The sequence below is a fragment of the Doryrhamphus excisus genome, chromosome 18, assembly GCF_030265055.1.
Source record: "Doryrhamphus excisus isolate RoL2022-K1 chromosome 18, RoL_Dexc_1.0, whole genome shotgun sequence".
Lineage (NCBI taxonomy): Eukaryota > Metazoa > Chordata > Actinopteri > Syngnathiformes > Syngnathidae > Doryrhamphus > Doryrhamphus excisus.
In genome coordinates, this window is record NC_080483.1 from 2,687,934 (window position 1) to 2,709,754 (window position 21,821).

A 21,821-nucleotide genomic window follows, 5' to 3' on the forward strand; every position below is an offset into this window, starting at 1 on the left:
GCCATCTCTGTGTGGAGTTTGCATGTTCTCCCCGTGCATGCATGGGTTTTTTTCCGGGTACTCCGGTTTCCTCCCACATTCCAAAAACATGCTAGGTTAATTAGCGACTCCAAATTGTCCGTAGGTATGAATGTGAGTGTGAATGGTTGTTTGTCTATATGTGCTCTGTGATTGGCCGGCGACCAGTCCAGGGTGTACCCTGCCTCTCGCCCAAAGACAGCTGGGATAGGCTCCAGCACCCCCCGCTACCCTGTTGAGGATAAGCAATAGAAAATGAATGAATGAATGAGTTCTCCTCCTATTTAATGTGGAAGTGGTAACTTTTTGGCTTCTTAGTTTGTCTTTCCCCAACGTCGGCCATCTCTGTGTCGAGTTTGCATGTTCTTCCCGTGCATGTGTGGGTTTTTTTCCGGGTACTCCGGTTTCCTCCCACATTCCAAAAACATGCTAGGTTAATTAGCGACTCCAAATTGTCCATACATATGAAAAGTCCAGGGTGTACCCCGCCTCTCGCCCGAAGACAACTGGGATAGGCTCCAGCACCCCCGCTACCCTCTTGAGGATAAGCAATAGAAAATGAATGAATGAATAAGTTCTCCTCCTATTTAATGTGGAAGTGGTAACTTTTTGGCTTCTTATTTTGTCTTTCCCCACGCTCGGCCATCTCTGTGTGGAGTTTGCATGTTCTCCCCGTGCATGCGTGGGTTTTTTTCCGGGTACTCCGGTTTCCTCCCACATTCCAAAAACATGCTAGGCTAATTCAAATTAGCGACTCCAAATTGTCCATAGGTATGAATGTGAGTGTGAATGGTTGTTTGTCTATATGTGCCCTGTGATTGGCCGGCGACCGGGCGGACCCCCACATTAAAGGGAGGAACCCCCAGCCGTCTGGGTCGAAGGGACCCAAGTATGGCACCCACTGAGCAGACCCGACACAGCCCCCACTGTGGAGGACCCCCCCATGAGAAAACACTGGAGTTAAAAGCTAAAAACTAAAAGCATAAAATAGGACTAAAAAGATTTTTAAAAAGTTTAAAATATTAGTTAAAAGCCTGATTAAAAAGGTGTGTCTTTAATCTTTTTTTTTTTTAAATATCAACAGTCTCCGCAGTCCTGAGGCTCTCCGGCAGGCTGTTCCACCGGTGGGGGCCATAGTGGCTAAATGCTGCCTCACTGTGGGTTTTTGTTCTGGGTTTTGGTATTGTTAAAAGACCATCGCAGGGTCCTCGGGGGTTGATATGGTAAAAGCAGATCAAGGCCGTTAAGACATTTAAAAACCAGTAAGAGAATCTTAAAATCCATCCTGAAGCGGACTGGGAGTCAATGTAGCCACTTTAAAACTGGTGTCATTTTAATGGTGGTTTCTTTGGTTTCATCCAGAAGATCAACAACGTCAGATGGGCGCAGAAGCCCTGCTGCACACTGTGGTGGTGCGATTGGGGGCCCTGCTAGTTCTGATGCTGACAGTGGGGTACTGGTCTGATGTCCTCCATGTACTCATCACTTTCCTGGGGGAAGCCATCTGCCTGCTGTCTTCGCGGGACCTGCTGCAGATCATCTTAGAGGTCTGTGCCAAAAAAGGCTTCATTTTTTTTTGCAGCGTCAGCACTGGTGCAAAGGCCATTTTGGATGATTTAGAACAGGGGTCTCAAACTCAATTTACTTGGGGGCCACTGGAGCTCAGGTCTGGGTGAGACTGGGCCGCATCAGGTTTTCCAAAAAAAAAAAAAAAAAACATTTATTAAAAACAAAAAAAAATTAAAAACTTTGCTTTGGTTCCAATTTTCCACAATAAAAGCTCTGATAAAACATTCCACTGTTCTCAAATATCTTACTTTTTATTTTTCTACACAAAATAAGATGAAAAATAAATAAATCAAGAATAAAGAAATCAATCAGTAATAAATAAATAAATATAATAATAATAATAATAAAATGGCAAATAATAAAAACTTAAGAAACCACGTATAGTTGGTGGGTAGACAAATGATTTTTTTCAGATTAAAATGAACAAAGCATTATTAGAGCCCTGTAGACATGACAAAACACGACTATAGTCACATTTATACTCTTTTTATTTACAACATATTGCGCAACTACAGGGTCTTGACACATGCTAACTCGCAAACTAGTGCGCTAGCGACCTAAACGGTAGCCTTCAAGTTATTTCCTTTCAACTTAAATAGCCAAAAACTTACCACTTCCACACGGATAGGGAGGATAACTATTAACAGTTATTTAACCTTTAACATGAACATTAATCAAACGTAATAATTTTTTCTGGGTACATGATACCATACAGCATCCATATCAAACTTGCGCGGGCCGCACTAACATTAAACTTTCATATCAAGGCGGGGGCCTCAAACTTGTGTCCTGCGGGCCACATTTGGCCCACGGGCCGCGTGTTTGAGACCCCCGGTTTAGAATATTATGATTCAATGGTTATTTAAAACATGGAACCTACCAAAAGAAATATTAGACTCCCATTGTTTCATCAGGAAGTTTCAGGAAAATATCATAACTACTTAAGGGAAAAAACGATCTTATTGTGAAAAGATAGATTACAAGCATAACTTTCACTTTGACACAAATATTTTTTTGTTTTTGTGACAGCTTAAATATCTAAACAACTATACCAACATAAACCACATAAAAATTTGTTGTTTTACATTAAAGTTGTTTTACATTAAAGTTGTTTACATTCAACAGATTTTTTATCTACATGATGCACTTCTGCCAGCTTGTGGCTTTTTTATGGCTTAAAATTACTCTGAAATTGAAATGCATTCATGGAGAGTTGCGTCATCACCTTTTTTTTCCTCTTATGCAAAAACATAAAAAATAAATGTGTATTAAAAAAAATAATAATAATAATAAATCCATGGCTAATATGGACATGTCTCCCGTCTAGGAAGAAGAAGAAGAAGAGCCCAACATGAGAAAATATGGCCAAAGCTCCAGCTCCAGAAAAAGGGACTATACAAGTAAAACACTATCAAAAAACAGCTGAAATCTACATCCATATACAGAATATTAATAAATCCACCCGTTTGATATATAACTGTATTTTACAGAATTGTGGTTTATTTCCAACAGCTGGAAAGCATGGTACCCAAGGGGTGTCCTAATTTATTCATTCATTCATTTTCTACTGCTTATCCTCAGTTCGATTCCACCCTCGGGCATGCATGGAGTTTGCAGGTTCTCTCCATGCATGCCTGGACTCCGGTTAGTTAGTTCCTTGGTAACTACTCTAAATGTATGTACCACAGTTCCTCGGCAACTACTCTAAATGAATGTACCATAGTTCCTCTAACTACTCTAAATGTATGTACCGTAGTTCCTCGGTAACTACTCTAAATGAATGTACCGTAGTTCCTCGGTAACTACTCTAAATGAATGTACCTTAGTTCCTCTGTAACTACTCTAAATGTATGAACCTTAGTTCCTTGGTAACTACTCTAAATGTATGTACCCTGATCCCTCGACAACTACTCTAAATGGACGTACAGTAGTTCCTCAGTGACTACTCTAAATGGATGTACCTTAGTTCCTCTAACTACTCTAAATGGACGTACCTTAGTTCCTCGGTAACTACTCTAACTGTATGTACCGTAGTTCCTCTGTAACTACTCTAAATGGACGTACAGTAGTTCCTCAGTAACTACTCTAAATTAATGTACTCTAAATGAATGTACCTTAGTTCCTCTGTAACTACTCTAAATGTATGTACCTTAGTCCCTTGGTAACTACTCTAAATGTATGTACCCTGATTCCTCGACAACTACTCAAAATGGACTTACAGTAGTTCCTCAGTGACAACTCTATATGGATGTACAGTAGTTCCTCAGTAACTACTCTAAATGAATGTACCTTAGTTCCTCTAACTACTCTAAATGTATGTACCTTAGTTCCTTGGTAACTACTCTAAATGTATGTACTGTAGTTCCTCGGTAACTACTCTAAATGTATGTACCCTAATTCCTTGGCAACTACTCTAAATGGACGTACAGTAGTTCCTCAGTAACTACTCTAAATTTATGTACTCTAAATGAATGTACCTTAGTTCCTCTAACTACTCTAAATGTATGTACCGCAGTTCCTCGGTAACTACTCTAAATGTGTGTACCCTAATTCCTCGGCAACTACTCTAAATGGACGTACCTTAGTTCCTCAGTAACTACTCTAAATGTCTGTACCGCAGTTCCTCGGTAACTACTCTAAATGTATGTACCCTAATTCCTCGGCAACTACTCTAAATGGACGTACAGTAGTTCCTCAGTAACTACTCTAAATTAATGTACTCTAAATGAATGTACCTTAGTTCCTCTGTAACTACTCTAAATGTATGTACCGTAGTTCCTCGGTAACTACTCTAAATGGATGTACCCTAATTCCTCGGCAACTACTCTAAATGGACGTACTGTAGTTCCTCAGTAACTACTCTAAATGGACGTACTGTAGTTCCTCGGCAACTACTCTAAATGGACGTACTGTAGTTCCTCAGTAACTACTCTAAATGTATGTACCTTAGTTCCTCGGTAACTACTCTAAATTTATGTACTCTAAATGAATGTACCTTAGTTCCCCTGTAACTACTCTAAATGTATGTACCTTAGTTCCTTGGTAACTACTCTAAATGTATGTACTCTGATTCCTCGACAACTACTCAAAATGGATGTACCTTAGTTCGTCGGTAACTACTCTAAATGTATGTACCGTAGTTCCTCGGCAACTACTCTAAATGGACGTACAATAGTTCCTCGACAACTACTCTAAATGGACGTACAGTAGTTCCTCGGTAACTACTCTAAATGGACGCACAGTAGTTCCTTGGTAACTACTCTAAATGTATGTACAGTAGTTCCTTGGTAACTACTCTAAATGTATGTACAGTAGTTTCTCGGTAACTACTCTAAATGTATGTACCGTAGTTCCTCGGCAACTACTCTAAATGGACGTACTGTAATTCCTCAGTAACTACTCTAAATGGACGTACTGTAGTTCCTCAGTAACTACTCTAAATTAATGTACCTTAGTTCCTCAGTAACTACTCTAAATGTATGTACCATAGGTCCTCAGTAACTACTCTAAATGGACGTACTGTAGTTCCTCAGTAACCACTCTAAATTAATGTACCTTAGTTCCTCGGTAACTACTCTAAATGGATGTACCGCAGTTCCTCGGCAACTACTCTAAATGGACGTACTGTAGTTCCTCAGCAACTACTCTAAATGGATGTGCTGTAGTTCCTCAGTAACTACTCTAAATGGATGTGCTGTAGTTCCTCAGTAACTACTCTAAATGGACGTACTGTAGTTCCTCAGTAACTACTCTAAACTAATGTACCTTTGTTCCTCAGTAACTACTCTAAATGTATGTACCATAGGTCCTCAGTAACTACTCTAAATGGACGTACTGTAGTTCCTCAGTAACTACTCTAAATTAATGTACCTTAGTTCCTCAGTAACTACTCTAAATGGACGTACAGTAGTTCCTCAGTAAGTACTCTAAATGGATGTACTGTAGTTCCTCGGCAACTACTCTAAATGGACGTACAGTAGTTCCTCGGCAACTACTCTAAATGGACGTACAGTAGTTCCTCGGCAACTACTCTAAATGGATGTACTGTAGTTCCTCAGCAACTACTGCATTTTTGTGTACCTTATTGTAAAGTGAGACGTAGTAATTATTTGAGCACACAGTAGGAGATGAATGTCCAGGTCTTCTGTACCCACCATGCCAAGCCAGATATATTGTATAATAAAGGAAGGGAAATAAATAAGAGTTGGCATTGCGTGGTGGCTTTGTGTTTATCAGGTGTCCCAGGGAGGAAAGCTTATCATATACTCATAAAAAACCAACTGACGTGTTATTGCGCAAGCGTAGCTTGACTTTCTCTTCAGGAGGTTTTGAGTTTTGATGAACGGGATCCCACCAGTCCTGCTGAAACAAGAAAATGGTCCATGTATACGTCCATGGTTCTTATGGTTAGTATATCACACCATACTTGTGATTTTAGAGTAAATGAGTACTATACGCCACCTACCAATACTACATCATCTCTTGCCCAAAGGCAGCTGGCAGAAGCATGGATGGAGGGACGTACGTCATATTTCTTCTGCCTTTTCCCGTAATCCTACCTGTTGGCTTTTTATGGCTCAGAGTGGAGGTGGTACTGCTCAGGCTGGCGTTCCACAAGGCGTGGCCTCCTGCACATAAAACGCCGTAAACAGCGTAAAGTCCACTCTTGCGGGAAGAAGAACAATTGAGACGGAAAGGACAACAGCTACTTCATCTGTCAGGTAGTATGCTTGAGATGCCAGTGATATAATACCATCCTTAATGAATAAACACTGCCTGTCTGACTCTGCGTGATATATTTATAATCAATACAGAGCAGGAATTCAATTGGGTATAAGTTACATCGTATGACTCTTATGATTTAGCTCAATTGTACAAAAAGCCGTATGGACGCTGAAAGATAAAACGTGGATGATTAAAATCAAAGGATTAATCAGTCAATCAAATTAATCAGTTTTCAAATGACTGTAATTAATCAGCATCTGCAACATGGAAATTTGCCGATTTTGTTCTACTTTATGAAGAGAAAGATAAACGACAGGATACAATTCTATATATTTGTATGAAAGGCTCCAAATCAACTATAAATATCAATCCCCTTTTATATAGTTTTTTTTTTTGGGGGGGGGGGGGGAACTAAACCACAAATGACAAAAAACACATTATTCTGCTCCAACCACAAATTAGCAAAAATGAATATCAAATTGTCAACATTGGTAATGGTAATGGTTTTATTTCATTTGAACATGCATCAGATTACAATTGAATGCATCCCATAATTAGTTCCCAGTTCCACATGTCCAAAAGGAGTAGGAAGAAGCAAAGCTTATTAAATCCTACCCCTCCATCTGGTACTTTTACAATCACTAACTGTTACATTTGTTCACTTCCTGCTGTCCTAATATAATTTGTTTTTTTTAGTTTTAATTTTTATTTTTTTTAGTTTTTTAAGGTTTTTAAATAAAATAAAATACAATTATATAAAATTAAATAAAATTAAAAAAAAATAAATTATATTTAAATTTTATATTTAATTTTATTTAATTTTATTTAATTTTATTTTTGTCACATACCGAAGTACTAGGTGATATGAGCATCCAATGCCATAATGGGTACCATAGTGCGTGTCAATATAGTGATATATATAGCACATCATGACTGGTTCAAGACTCTTCATCCTTGTATTTAGCAAACATCAACTGCTTGTATTGTTTCTTGAATTGGCTCATCGTTGTGCATTGTTTGATTTCCTTACTCAATCCATTCCATAGTTTGATTCCACATACTGAAATGCTATGGCTAGCATAACGTAGTCCTAGCATAGAAGTGTTTCAAATGTACTTCTTCCCTGAGATCATATTTCTCCTCTCTTGTAGAGAAGTATTGGATGACATTTTTAGCTAATTGCTTATTTTTAGCCTTATGCGTTATTTTAGCTGTTTGAAGATGAACTATATCAGCAAGTTGAAGTATTCGTGATTTTAGAAATAAGGAGTTAGTATGTTCTCTGTTGGCGCCATTATGAATTATCCTTACCGGCCTTTTTTGCAGTACATTTAGCCAGTGAAGAGTGAGTGCACATTATAAAAGTTAAAAGTTAGTGTTTAGTTAACTAAGATATGCCTTTATTTGGGAAATATGACGTACAGTCATTTAGTACACTGGAACTGCTAACGTGTGAGCCTCTTATTTATAATACAACTATGTTAAAAACAGGTTTTCTATGCCATAACTACAAAAAAATATGAAATTTATTCATATACTGGTCGGGTCTGGAAGCAATTAACTGTGATAAAGGAGGGATTACTGTTACTGATTATGAGTCATGGAAGGGTTGCGTTCTTAGTTTTTTGTTTTCACTTTCAATTTACTTTAAGTGAGGGGGGGGGCAATATCGGTGTTTGGCCTTGGCCACAGTTTCACATGGAACTGTTAAACCTTTCAAGCCCCCCCCCCCAAAAAAAAACCCAAAAACAAACGACACAGAATATGCCATTTTTAGAATGTGCAGGGTTTTTTTTTCAGTGTGAATCTTTCATTCAACTTTATTTGTCGATGCCCAAACTCAATGACAATGTTCTGGGTTCGTATTTAAAAAAGGCTTCCTTTTCAAACTGTAAAACCATTTGGAAAGATGTGTCCTCTCTTGACTTTTCCATAGGCATGGCCTCGGAAGAATCAAACAGGAAGGTGTCCTCGGTTTTCATCACCCTGACACGTCCCCACCAAACCAACATCGAGCAGCAACAAGGACCCAAAAAAGGTTGGGTTCATGCTGGACCTTCCCCAAGGCCCTCGTTGCCTGGGAACCCTGTACCGACGAGGCCTTCACACACGCCCTTGGAGTCTAAAAACCCTGCAAATCCTGCACCTACAAAGCCTTCCCACAGAACTTCAAGGTCTGAGAACCTTACAGCTGATGCTGCAGGTATTTATGACAAACTTGATTTGATTAGAAAATGATAACATTTATGGATAACATTTTCTTCTTCTTCTTCTGAAGCGCTGCTCCATTCTTTCCTCATGTTAACATTACACCACGTCATTATTTTATACACCAAATTACCCCCAGGGTAGGATCCCTAGGATAAAACTGGGGGATCCAAAGTGTGGACTGGATCGGTCCATTTGTAGCCTACAGCAGTTCTTTTTTGTTTGTTTTTTTTTAAATTGTCCTGCAGCACATTCTAAAAATAGAATTAAAAAAAAAATCAGAATAAAATATCAAAATATTAAGAGAAAAAAGTTTTATCCTAATGAGAAAGTCATAAATTTAAAAGAATACGAGAAAAAAATTCATTTTAGTTAAAATAGAAGTTAAAATAGTCAAGAAAAACATTAAAAGTGTAATATTATGACAAACGAAAAAAGTAAAATAAAGTTGTCATTTTGGGAAAATTAGTGTGGGAAACCGGTGTTAATATTACAAGACCAAATATATAATAAATATATAATAAAGTCATAATAATAATAATAATATAATAATAATAATAATAATAATAATAATAATATATATAAAATCTTAATTACCACTAGAAAATGTACCAAACAAAAGTTGAAGTAGTTTAATTTTTAATTTTTAGTTTAATTTAGTAGTTTAATTTTATTGTATTTTTATTTTCGAGAGTTGCCATTTTACGAGAATAAACTTGTCATTTTAGTAGCATAGAATTGAAATATATAAAACATATTTAAGTTGCAGTATTATGAGACACAAACAAAACAACCAAGTTGTACTTTTTAGTAAATTAAACTGGGTATAAAATGTGGACACCCCTGTTATAGGACACTATAGAAAGTAAACTTGAATGTACTTTAGAGTACAAATAAAAAAAACAGCAAAAAGTTGTCATTTTGGGAAAATTAGTGTGGGAAGCCGGTGTTAATATTATGAGACTAAAGGCCAAATATTATGGAAAATAAAGTCATAATTACCACAAGAAAATGTACCAAACAAAAGTTGAAGTAGTTAAATTTTTAATTAATTAATTAATTAATAATTTAATAGTAATAATTAATAATTTAGTAGTAATAATTAGTAGTTTAATTTTTATTTTCGAGAGTTGCCATTTTACGAGAATAAACTTGTCATTTTAGTAGCATAGAATTGAAATATATAAAACATATTTAAATTGCAATATTATGAGACACAAACAAAACAACCAAGTTGTACTTGTTAGTAAATTAAACTGGGTATAAAATATAACACCCCTGTTATAGGACAATATAGAAAGTAAACTTGAATGTACTTTAGAGTAGTCAGTGTACAGCTTGTACAGGAGTACTGTATAGATCAGGGGTGGGCAAACTTTTGACTCGCGGGCCGCATTGATATAACAAAATTTCCCGGGGGGGGGGGGGGGGGGCAGACTATATATTTTACACGTAACAGTCCACCTGGTATTATTGTATCTGTAAAATTGTCATGCAATCTGCTATTATTATTTATTATTTTATATTTATATTTAAATATTTTAAAAATAATAAAATATTATAATAATTGCAATAAAATTAAAATAATTATTATTATATTATTATTATGTAAAATATGCAAATATAACAATATTATTATATATAATTAATATAATAATTAGCATTAATAAATATAATAGTATAATAATAATATAATAATTATTATTTAAATTTTTATTATTATTATGTGCTTGTGTCTCTTTTTTCAGGAGCACTTTGTAAACAACAGACCATGTCAAAAAACGAAATTGATAAAACCATCAAAAGGTTGTCTCAGGCCATGATGCCAGGTTGTATGTTGAGTTTAAATGAAATACTTTGGAAAGATTGGGCGGGCCGTATTCAAACACTTGGCGGGCCGGATGTGGCCCCCGGGCCGTAGTTTGCCCACCCCTGGTATAGATGGACTATCCAATGAACACACAGCTATTGAGTAGCAAGATAATTGTCTTGCCTACATGCATCCATGGTGGTGAGTGAGCATGAGTGCTGCTGGCACTGGGGAGCTGCGGTTCATTGATGGCAAAGATGAATTCCGACATGTGCGGTGATATTTTGAAGCAGAGCATGATGGGAAATGGAGCCGTGTAGCATGAGAAGAAGCACGATAACGCCTCCACTTGTGCTCAGAAAAGCGTAGTTTTCGGCAAACGTAAAAAGTGTCTTTTATTTACTTTTTCAGGTCAAAGAGATGCAGTCGCTCCGATTTCTTCCTCTACCTCTCCCCCTTTTCATCCTCCTGCTGCTGCTGAGATGCCTTCAAACTCCACAGATCCAGTGATCCCACCACCTCCACCTTCCCCGGTTCAGAAACAACGCCCTGTGACCTCGCAGCAGCCACCAAATCCCAAAAAAGAGGTAGGCACTAATTTGCTATTTTGCACTGAGCTGCAATTGTAATCCAGAAGAATGACATGAGAACAGTAAACACAGCAATGACAAGGCTAAAGTGGGCCGAAAGCACAGGTTCGACACCGACCCGTTTTACATTTTAATGCATAAAAAGAATCACATAACATTTGTTTATTGCATCAAGGCTTTTTGACTTTGTCAGGAAACTCTATTTCAACAAAATAAAACCAAAAAAAATAATTTTTACTACATTTTAAAATGGTCTGGTTGAAATTATGACCACTGTATTATTAGGGTCGGTTTCTACCCGGTTATAATAATATGACTATAAAGCAGGGGTCTCAAACCTGGGGGCCACTGGAGCTAGGGTCTGGGTGAGACTGGGTGAGATCAGGTTTTCAAAAAAAAAAAAAAAACGCATTTATTAAAAACAGAAAAATGAATAAACTTTGCTTTGGTTCCAATTACACAAAATAAGATGAAAAATAAATAAACAAATCAAGAATAAAAAAAATCAATCAATCAGTAATAAATAAATATAATAATAATAATAACAACAATAAAACAGCAAATAATAAAAACTTAAGAAACCACATATAGTTGGTGGGTAGACAAATTATTTTTTCATATTAAAATGAACAAAGCATTATTAGAGCCCTGTAGACATGACAAAACACGACTATAGTCACATTTATACTCTTTTTATTTACAACATATTGCGCAACTGCAGGGTCTTGAGACACATGCTAACTCGCAAACTAGAGAGCTAGCGACCTAAACGGTAGCCTTCAAGTTATTTCCTTTAAACTTAAATAGCCAAAAACTTACCACTTCCACACGGATAGGGAGGATAACTATTAACAGTTATTTAACCTTTAACATGAACATGAATCAAACGTAATAATTTTTTCTGGGTACATGATACCATACAGCATCCATATCAAACTTGCGCGGGCCGCACTAACATTAAACTTTCATATCAAGGCGGGGGCCTCAAACTAGTGTCCTGCGGGCCACATTTGGCCCGCGGGCCGCGTGTGTGAGACCCCTGGTCTTGAGACGCATGCTAACTCGCAAACTAGAGCGCTAGCGACCTAAACGGTAGCCTTCAAGTTATTTCCTTTCAACTTAAAAAGCCAAAAACTTACCACTTCCACACAGATAGGGAGGATAACTATTAACAGTTATTTAACCTTTAACATGAACATTAATCAAACGTAATAATTTTTTCTGGGTACATGATACCATACAGCATCCATATCAAACTTGCGCGGGCCGCACTAACATTAAACTTTCATGTCAAGGCGGGGGCCTCAAAGTAGTGTCCTGCGGGCCACATTTGGCCCACGGGCCGCGTGTTTGAGACCCCTGGTCTTGAGACACATGCTAACTCGCAAAATAGAGCGCTAGTGACCTAAACGGTAGCCTTCAAGTTATTTCCTTTCAACTTAAATAGCCAAAAACTTACCACTTCCACACGGATAGGGAGGATAACTATTAACAGTTATTTAACCTTTAACATAAACATGAATCAAACGTAATAATTTTTTCTGGGTACATGATACCATACAGCATCCATATCAAACTTGCGCGGGCCGCACTAACATTAAACTTTCATATCAAGGCGGGGGCCTCAAACTAGTGTCCTGTGGGCCACATTTGGCCCGCGGGCCGCGTGTTTGAGACCCCTGCTAGACCGCAATATTTTGAGCCAAAACTGAAACCATAAATGTACAATTAGCTAACACAATGACAACCAGCTCCTCTTCTCTTGATATCTTTATCAGAATATTTTGATATCTTGATGTAATCGTTATAGTTGCACATCGAATCATTTACCACAAAGAGATTTCACCCGAGTTATTAAAGATAAAAACTTATTTCCATCTGTGATTCAGTGCAATTAATTGTGAGTTAACCATGTACAGAATGCGATTAATTGCAACGCAATATTTTAAACGATTGACAGCCCTAATTTTGATACATCCTAAAAATATGGTGATATATGCTAAGGCCCATTTCGGCCCCACGCTATTTTCACTTTATCATGTCGGACATGAGGGCGGCACGGCGGTCGAGTGGTTAGCGCACAGCAAGGAGACCAGGGTTCAATTCCACCCTTGGCCATCTCTGTGTGGAGTTTGCATGTTCTCCCCGTGCATGCGTGGGTTTTCTCCGGGTACTCCGGTTTCCTCCCACATTCCAAAAACATGCTAGGTTAATTAGCCACTCCAAATTGTCCATAGGTATGAATGTGAGTGTGAATGGTTGTTTGTCTATATGTGCCCTGTGATTGGCTGGCCACCAGTCCAGGGTGTACCCCGCCTCTCGCCCAAAGACAGCTGGGATAGGCTCCAGCAACCCCTGCGACCCTTGTGAGGAAAAGCGGTAGAAAATGAATGAATGAATGAGTTCTCCTCCTATTTTGTGTGGAAGTGGTAACTTTTTGGCTTCTTATTTTGGCTTTCCCCAACCTCGGCCATCTCTGTGTGGAGTTTGCATGTTCTCCCCGTGCATGCGTGGGTTTTCTCCGGGTACTCCGGTTTCCTTCCACATTCCCAAAACATGCTAGGTTAATTAGCGACTCCAAATTGTCCATAGGTATGAATGTGAGTGGGAATGGTTGTTTGTCTATATGTGCCCTGTGATTGGTTGACCACCAGTCCAGGGTGTACCCAAAGACAGCTGGGATAGGCTCCAGCACCCGCCGCGACCCTCGTGAGGAAAAAGCGGTAGAAAATGAATGTCGGACATGCTATGGCCGACTCCATACAGTGTGATGGTAATCTAATGTCATGACTCAATAATGTAATTGTAATACATTGTTATACTTGTGGGATAGGCTCCAGCACCCCTGCGACCCTCGTGAGGATAAGCGGTAGAAAATGAATGAATGAATGTTATACTTGAATTGTCTCTCATGCTGATGCCTGTGCTTTATATTGAAGGAAAAAACAGCACCCTCTAGTGGAACGACTTCAACAGAACAGTCAAATGGGGTCAAGAAAGATAACCCCCGTGAGAAGAGTCGAGGTAACCTGACCTCTTTCAACATTTGTTGGGTTTTGTTGATACAAGGACTGGATTCTAACCTCGTGTTTCCTTTCTGTTCCAATGTGAAGGCGCGTGTGCTTTCTGTCGGAAGCCCATCCTGTTTTCTGAGGAGGCGTTAACGGCCCTGCAGAAGCTTTACCATAAAGGCTGCTTCAGGTGCCGGTCTTGTTCCAGCCCTCTGGCTGGAAAACAGTTCTACCACGAGGCGGAAATCCCTAAATGTGAGAAGTGTCATGAGGTAAAGAAAAAACTTTGAAATGTGGATATTGTACTGAGCAGCCAGGACAGTATCTGTTAAAAATGCCACTATAATTTTACTTCACATTGGGACTTGTTTGCACCCTTAATCACCGACCAGTTCTTTTGACACTCAAGCACCGGCGATCATCTGCTTCATAGCACACCTCATACGTCAGAGTTTCCAAAAAAACAAAAGAAAACGCATTTATTAAAAACGAAAAAATTTAAAAAACTTCGCTTTGGTTCCAATTTTCTACAATAAAAGCTCTGATAAAACATTCCACTGTTTTCAAATATCTTAATTTTTATTTTTCTGCACAAAATAAGATGAAAAATAAACAAATCAAGAATAAAGAAAATCAATCAATCAGTAATAAATAAATAAATATAATAATAATAAAAAAAATTATATATATATACTTGGTGCTAACTCGCAAACTAGAGAGCTAGCGACCTAAACGGTAGCCTTCAAGTTATTTCCTTTCAACTTAAATAGCCAAAAACTTACCACTTCCACACGGATAGGGAGGATAACTATTAACAGTTATTTAACCTTTAACATGAACATGAATCAAACGTAATAATTTTTTCTGGGTACATGATACCATACAGCATCCATATCAAACTTGCGCGGGCCACACTAACAAACTTTCATATCAAGGCGGGGGCCTCAAACTAGTGTCTTGCGGGCCACATTTGGCCCGCGAGCCGCGTGGTTGAGACCCTGTCATACGTAGTTGACATTTTAGCCACATGGTCCCTATATTTAGCAAGTAAGGGTGCACGCAAGTGTTTCTCGCGTTATGCATTTAGTTGGTAATTAAACACAAACCATGTGAAGAATTTGCAGTGTGCAATGCAATGCCGAAAGCTGTAAAAAACCCTCCACAATGCAACACACAACAGTGTGTTTTTTTTTAAATCTGAAAAAATATTGACAATATTATCTTTGACTGTCAATTTATGGGAGGATAAAATAAACTGATGTACTAAAACGTAACTTGTTTCTCGACTGTTGCAGGCCAGCCTTGAGATTTGCTGGTCATGTGGTCATCGCATCAAAGGCAAACTGGTGCGGGCGCTCCAACGAACATACCATCCTGCTTGTTTTACCTGCGTCACGTGTAAGCAGCCTCTTGAAAACTTTATCCAGGCAGATACTGGAGAACTGTATTGTTGCCTGGACTACAACAGGTATGGTAATGGTAATGGTTTTATTTCATTTGAACATGCATCAGATTACAATTGAATGCATCCCATAATCAGTTCCCAGTTCCACATGTCCAAAAGGAGTAGGAAGAAGCAAAGCTTATTAAATCCTACCCCTCCATCTGGTACTTTTACAATCAGTAACTGTTACATTTGTTCACTTCCTGTTTTCCATAATATAATTTAATTTTATTTTTATTTGGATTTTTTTATTTTTATTGTTATTTTTATTTATTTTTATTTTTATTTTTATTTTTATTTTTATTTTTATTTTTATTTTTATTTTTATTTTTATTTTTATTTTTATTTTTATTTTTATTTTTATTTATTTTGTGTTGCATGTCTTTGCAGCAAAAGTGCTCTACAAATAAAGTTTATTTTTATTTTTATTTTTATTTTTATTTTTATTTTTATTTTTATTTTTATTTTTATTTTTATTTTTATTTTTATTTTTATTTTTATTTTTATTTTTATTTTTATTTTTATTTTTATTGTGTTGCAGCAAAAGTGCTCTACAAATAAAGTTGATTTGATTTATATATACATAGGCGGGGTACTGGTGGCCAATCAGAGGACACATATAGACAAACAAACCATTCACACTCACATTCATACCTATGGACAATTTGGAGTCGCTAATTAGAATTAGCCTAGCATGTTTTTGGAATGTGGGAGGAAACCGGAGTACCCGGAGAAAACCCACGCATGCACGGGGAGAACATGCAAACTCCACACAGAGATGGCCGAGGGTGGACTTGAACCCTGGTCTCCTAGCTGTGAGGTCTGTGCGCTAACCACTCTTCCACCGTGCCGCCCCCCCCTTGCCTGTGGGTTTTTATTTATAAATCTCTAGTGCTTAAAGGAAAAGTGCTAAGCTGCCTTATTTTTTAGCTGTTTGTATATCTTTAGAATGCACAAAAAAAGAGTGTGTGGATATTCAGCAAAAAAGTGTAGTTTTCCTTTAAGATGACATGTTTTTCAGATTGTTTTTTTCTAGGGGAAATATGAATTGTAATATGATGTATTAGTACGATATAATAATAATAATACTTTGTCTCATGTTTCTTGTAAATTGTCATGTGTTCAGGAAGCACGCTAAGAAGTGCGTTGTCTGTCAGAAGCTACTGATAGACTCTGATGGAAGTCTTCTCTCGTACATTACACATCATGGACGCCCCTTCCATCGCGAGTGCTTCAGCTGTGAGGTATGGACGTTCCTGGAGATACTGACCCTCACACAAGTCGTGTCATTATTACTGTCTCGTGTTCCCTGCAGGTGTGTGGCTTCAAGTTCTCTACTGAGGAGGGGGGTGATAGCTATTTTTTCAACGGCAAAACGCTTTGCCTCGTTTGCATTGAAAGGATGCAAAACTGATTATCATTATTATTAAGAATCATTCATTGCTTTTTGAGTTCATTGTATACAGTAATCCCTCAACCTCGGATATATCGGATTCAATTGTTCCCACTGGTTTTGTCCGATATAAGCGAAATCCGTTATATGCGTATACCGGAAAATGTCCATTTTACGCATATATGGGATTTATATCCGGTATATGCGTAAATGGGATTTTATCCGTTATAAAAAGGCACTTCCTTGACTATGTTTCCAATGTACCTGGACGCGCAGGCAACGCTGCAAACGCTGCAAATGACGTCGTATAGCGGCCTGTCACGATTCAGCGAATCGGAGCGCCACGATGCGGCCATCCGATATATGCGAGGGAAATTTCATGGAAATGCATTGGAACGGGACTGGAGATTTTGTCCGAAATAGGCGAAATCCGTTATAAAAAATCCGATATATGCAATGAATTTTTATTGGAAATGCATTACAGAAAAATTGGTTCTTTTTTATCTGTCCGTTGTGAGCGAATTTCCAATATATCCGAGTCCGATATATCCGAGGTTTACTGTGTTATTATTGAATATTTTTGTAATTAGATCAGAATCAGAATCAGAATCAGAAAAGGTTTATTGCCAGGTATGATCAAACACATACTAGGAATTTGTTTTGGTATAGTAGGTGCATACACATCTATTAAAAAAGAATGAGGATACAAAATATGAAATACAAAATATGAAAATACAAAATATACAGAATAACAGTATAAATATATGTACACAGTCTGTTTTTGTTTGTTATTCCGGAAGTGCAGTCTGATTGTTTTTCCTAAGAGTCCAAACTGAGCGTTAATGTAACGTATACAATGAAAGTGTCAAAGTGTCAAAGTGTCAAAGTGGCAGGATGAGGCAGAGGTGGGGTGTGAAGAGTGTCATGTGGGGTTCCGGGCCTTGTTGATGAGGCTGACAGCAGACGGGAAGAAACTGTTCTTGTGGCGTGAGGTTTTGGTCCTGATGGACCGCAGCCTCCTGCCAGAGGGGAGCGTCTCGAAGAGTCTATGTCCGGGGTGAGAGGGATCGGCCACAATCCTTTCTGCACGCCTCAGGGTCCTGGAAGCGTACAGACCCTGGAGGGATGGGAGATTGCAGCCAATCACCTTCTCTGCAGACCGAATGACACGCTGCATCCTGCCTTTGTCCTTAGCCGTGGCAGCAGCGTACCAGATGGTGATGGAGGAGGTGAGGGTGGACTCAATGATGGAGGTGTAGAAGTGCACCATCATTGTCTTTGGCAGGCTGAATTTCTTCAGCTGCCGTAGGAAGTACATCCTCTGCTGAGCCTTCTTGATGAGGGAGCTGATGTTCGTCTCCCACTTGAGGTCCTGGGAGATGATGGTACCCAGGAAGCGGGAGGACTCTACAATGTCGATTGTGGAGTCACAGAGGGTGATGGGGACAGGAGAGGCTGATTTCTTCCTGTTGTCCACAACCATCTCCACTGTTTTTAGGGCGTTGAGCTCCAGGTTGTTCAGGTTGCACCAAGTCGCCAGATGGTCAACCTCCCACCTGTAGGCGGACTCGTCACCGTCAGAGATGAGTCCGATGAGGGTGGTGTCGTCCGCAAACTTCAGGAGTTTGACAGACTGGTGACTGGAGGTACAACTGTTCGTGTACAGGGAGAAGAGCAGAGGAGAAAGAACGCAGCCCTGGGGGGATCCGGTGCTGATGGTTCTTGTATCGGAGAAGTGTTTCCCCAGCTTCACACACTGTTTCCTGTCAGACAGGAAGTCTGTAATCCACCTGCAGGTGGAGTCAGGCACGCTCAGCTGGGAGAGCTTCTCCTGGAGCAGAGATGGGAGGATGGTGTTGAATGCAGAGCTGAAGTCCACGAACAGGATGCTAGCGTAGGTTCCTGCGGAGTCCAGGTGCTGGAGGATGTAGTGGAGGGCCAAGTTGACTGCATCGTCTACAGACCTGTTGGCTCTGTAGGCAAACTGCAGGGGGTCTAGGAGAGGGTCGGTGATGACTTTGAGGTGAAAGAGCACAAGGCGCTCAAAGGACTTCATGACCACGGAGGTCAGGGCGACGGGTCTGAAGTCATTAAGTCCTGTGGTCCTTGGCTTTTTGGGAACAGGGATGATGGTTGAAAACCTGTTTAAAGTATGATTTTTGGTATTATTAGAGCCTTCTAGACATTCTAGACCAGGGGTGGGCAAACTTTTTGACTCGCGGGCCGCATTGATATGACAAAATTTACGGGGGGGGCAGACTATATATTTTACACGTAACAGTCCACCTGGTATTATTGTATCTGTAAAATTGTCATGCAATCTGCTATTATTATTTATTATTTTATATTTATATTTAAATATTTTTAAAATAATAAAATATTATAATAATTACAATAAAATTAAAATAATAATTATTATATTATTATTATGTAAAATATGCAAATATAACAATAATATTATATATAATTAATATAATAATTAGCATTAATGTAATAATTATAATAATCATAATAGTTCGAATAATTATTATAATAATCTAATAATAATAATTATAATAATAATTATTATTATAATAATAATAATAATAATAATTGTTATTATTATTATAATTATTATTATTATTATTATTATTATTATTATGTGCTTGTGTCCCTTTTTTCAGGAGCACTTTGTAAACAACAGACTATGTCAAAAAACGAAATTGATACAACCATCAAAAGGTTGGCTCAGGCCATGATGCCAGGTTGTATGTTGAGTTTAAATGAAATACTTTGGAAAGATTGGGCGGGCCGTATTCAAACACTTGGCGGGCCGGATGTGGCCCCCGGGCCGTAGTTTGCCCACCCCTGTTCTAGACATTCATTCATTCATTTTTACCGCTTATCCTCACGAGGAGGTGCTGGAGCCTATCCCAGCTGTCTTCGGGCGAGAGGCGGGGTACACCCTGGACTGGTGGCCAGCCAATCACAGGGCACATATAGACAAACAACCATTCACACTCACATTCATACCTATGGACAATTTGGAGTCGCTAATTAACCTAGCATGTTTTTGGAATGTGGGAGGAAACCGGCGAAAACCAACGCATGCACGGGGAGAACATGCAAACGGAATTGAACTCGGGTTTCCTAGCTGTGAGACCTAACCACTCGAGCGCCGTGCAGCCCTTTTGAAGTGGTTATCATGACAAATAATAGTTGAATGCAATATTAAGTAGAGGGGCGGCACAGCGGTCGAGTGGTTAGCACGCAGACCTCACAGTTAGGAGACCAGGGTTCAATTCCAAACTCGACCATCTCTATGTGGAGTTTGCATGTTCTCCCCGTGCATGCGTGGGTTTTCTCCGGGTGCTCCGGTTTCCTCCCACATTCCAAAAACATGCTGGGTTGGTTGGCGACTCCAGGTTGTCCGTGGGTATGAATGTGAGTGTGAATGGTTGTTTGTCTATATGTGCCCTGTGATTGGCTGGCAACCAGTCCAGGGTGTACCCCGCCTTACGCCCGAAGACAGCTGGGATAGGCTCCAGCACCCCCGCGACCCTCGTGAGGAAAAAGCGGTAGAAAATGAATGAATGAATCTTAGTTTTTAAAGCCCTTAATGGTCTTTTGCCATTTTAATTGTATTTTATTGAAATTGTTTTAAAGTTGATTTGAATGGAAAGCACTTTGGTCACCTTGTGTGTCGTAAAGGGCTCTACAAATAAAGTTTATTTGATTGATTGAGTTGAGAAAATAAATAATTGAATACATAAATTAGACTTGTGTTTGTGTGTGTCAATAAATATGCTCCGGACATGTGAAGAGGAAGTGACATGGGGGATTCAGGGCGGGAATTCGGCCACAACAGTACCCCGCGTTGTTATGATGATGATGACTTTTGTGCCTGTTGTGTGATAAATAATGATAAAATATAAAATATGTAGTAAAAGCTTGTGGTCGGTGAAATAGTGACACCTAGTGGCCAGTAGACTACACTTCACTCATACTGTACGTCGTATTGCCTTAAACCAGGGGTCGGCAACCTTTACTATGAAAAGAGCCATTTCACCCACTTGCCCACTAAAGAAAAATAGCCTGGAGCCGCAAAACGTTGTATGTTTAAAACAACATTGGAGGGAATTTGGGGGTGTCAAAGTAGTTCAGATAAAAAAAAAAGACGAGTTGGAGTACTCTTGCTAGTACTGGAGATAAACTTTTGTTTTTAAATGAGCTCTAATTTATTTTTTAGAATCGTCAAATAACTCATTAATAATTAATAACTCAAATAACTCAAAGTATTACTCATTTCCCTTCATGTTAACCTGTCAGAGAGAACTGGATAGCATCCTGTCTGCTCATTCAGTCACCAGTCAGAACTCAGTCAGGATGCATTCATGGTCTCACACAAAGTTGGATTTTTGTAAACTCATAACGAAGATGTGCATTTTCACCACACGGGTGCTAAAAAATATTCAAGCATTGCAAAGGGAGCCGCAACAAAGAGGCTGGAGAGCCACATGCGGCTCTGGAGCCGCGGGTTGCTGACCCCTGCCTTAAACTGTATGTTTTTTTTAAACAAATGGGTCTATTTTTCTATTTTTGTTTATGATTGTGATTTATATTTAAATGCTATTTTTTTTTAACTAAAAGAGATAGTTTTCATTGAGGTTTTTTGTCCTTTTTGTTTAATTCATTTAAAAGCTCTTGACATTCGAATTACAATTACAGTTGACATTACAATGACAAAACTATTTAAGTTAAAATTATAATTTTTGTCTTTCATTCATTCATTTTCTATGTCGTCCCTATGGATAATTTAGTAATTTAATTAGTGCGATTACATGAAATAAATAAAAGGTCTATAGGTTTGGTTTGAGTATTTGTTATAAAATTATTTTGTTGTTGTTGTTTAAGATTATTTGTTATAAAATTCCTAAAGATCCATTTTAGCTTTGATTTTTATTTTATTTTATTTTTTTTATTATTATTTTTTTACTGTACTAGAAGTAGTTCAAATCAACAATTGGTGGAATCGCTTCCGCCCTCCCCCAAGTGTCGCGCGCATTCAGTGAAC

The 21,821-nt window shown here is 38.6% G+C and overlaps 1 protein-coding gene across 3 annotated transcripts; it reads left to right on the forward strand.

Annotated features, from left to right (window-relative positions):
* The first annotated feature begins 3,013 nt into the window (after nt 1–3,013).
* On the forward strand, nt 3,014–19,077 carry fblim1 (filamin binding LIM protein 1). Of its 3 annotated transcripts, none has more exons than XM_058055587.1 (9): nt 3,014–5,993; nt 6,080–6,308; nt 8,249–8,515; nt 10,742–10,917; nt 13,860–13,944; nt 14,034–14,203; nt 15,227–15,399; nt 16,502–16,619; nt 16,691–19,077. In XM_058055587.1, exons 3-9 carry the CDS (start codon nt 8,251–8,253, stop codon nt 16,787–16,789), a joined length of 1,086 nt encoding a protein of 361 aa, XP_057911570.1. In that variant the 5' UTR covers nt 3,014–5,993; nt 6,080–6,308; nt 8,249–8,250; the 3' UTR covers nt 16,790–19,077. The 3 variants fall into 3 exon arrangements, with proteins under 3 accessions (XP_057911570.1, XP_057911571.1, XP_057911572.1); XM_058055588.1 differs by having other exon boundaries at nt 6,084–6,308; XM_058055589.1 differs by having other exon boundaries at nt 6,169–6,308.
* Nucleotides 19,078–21,821: the final 2,744 nt, after the last annotated feature.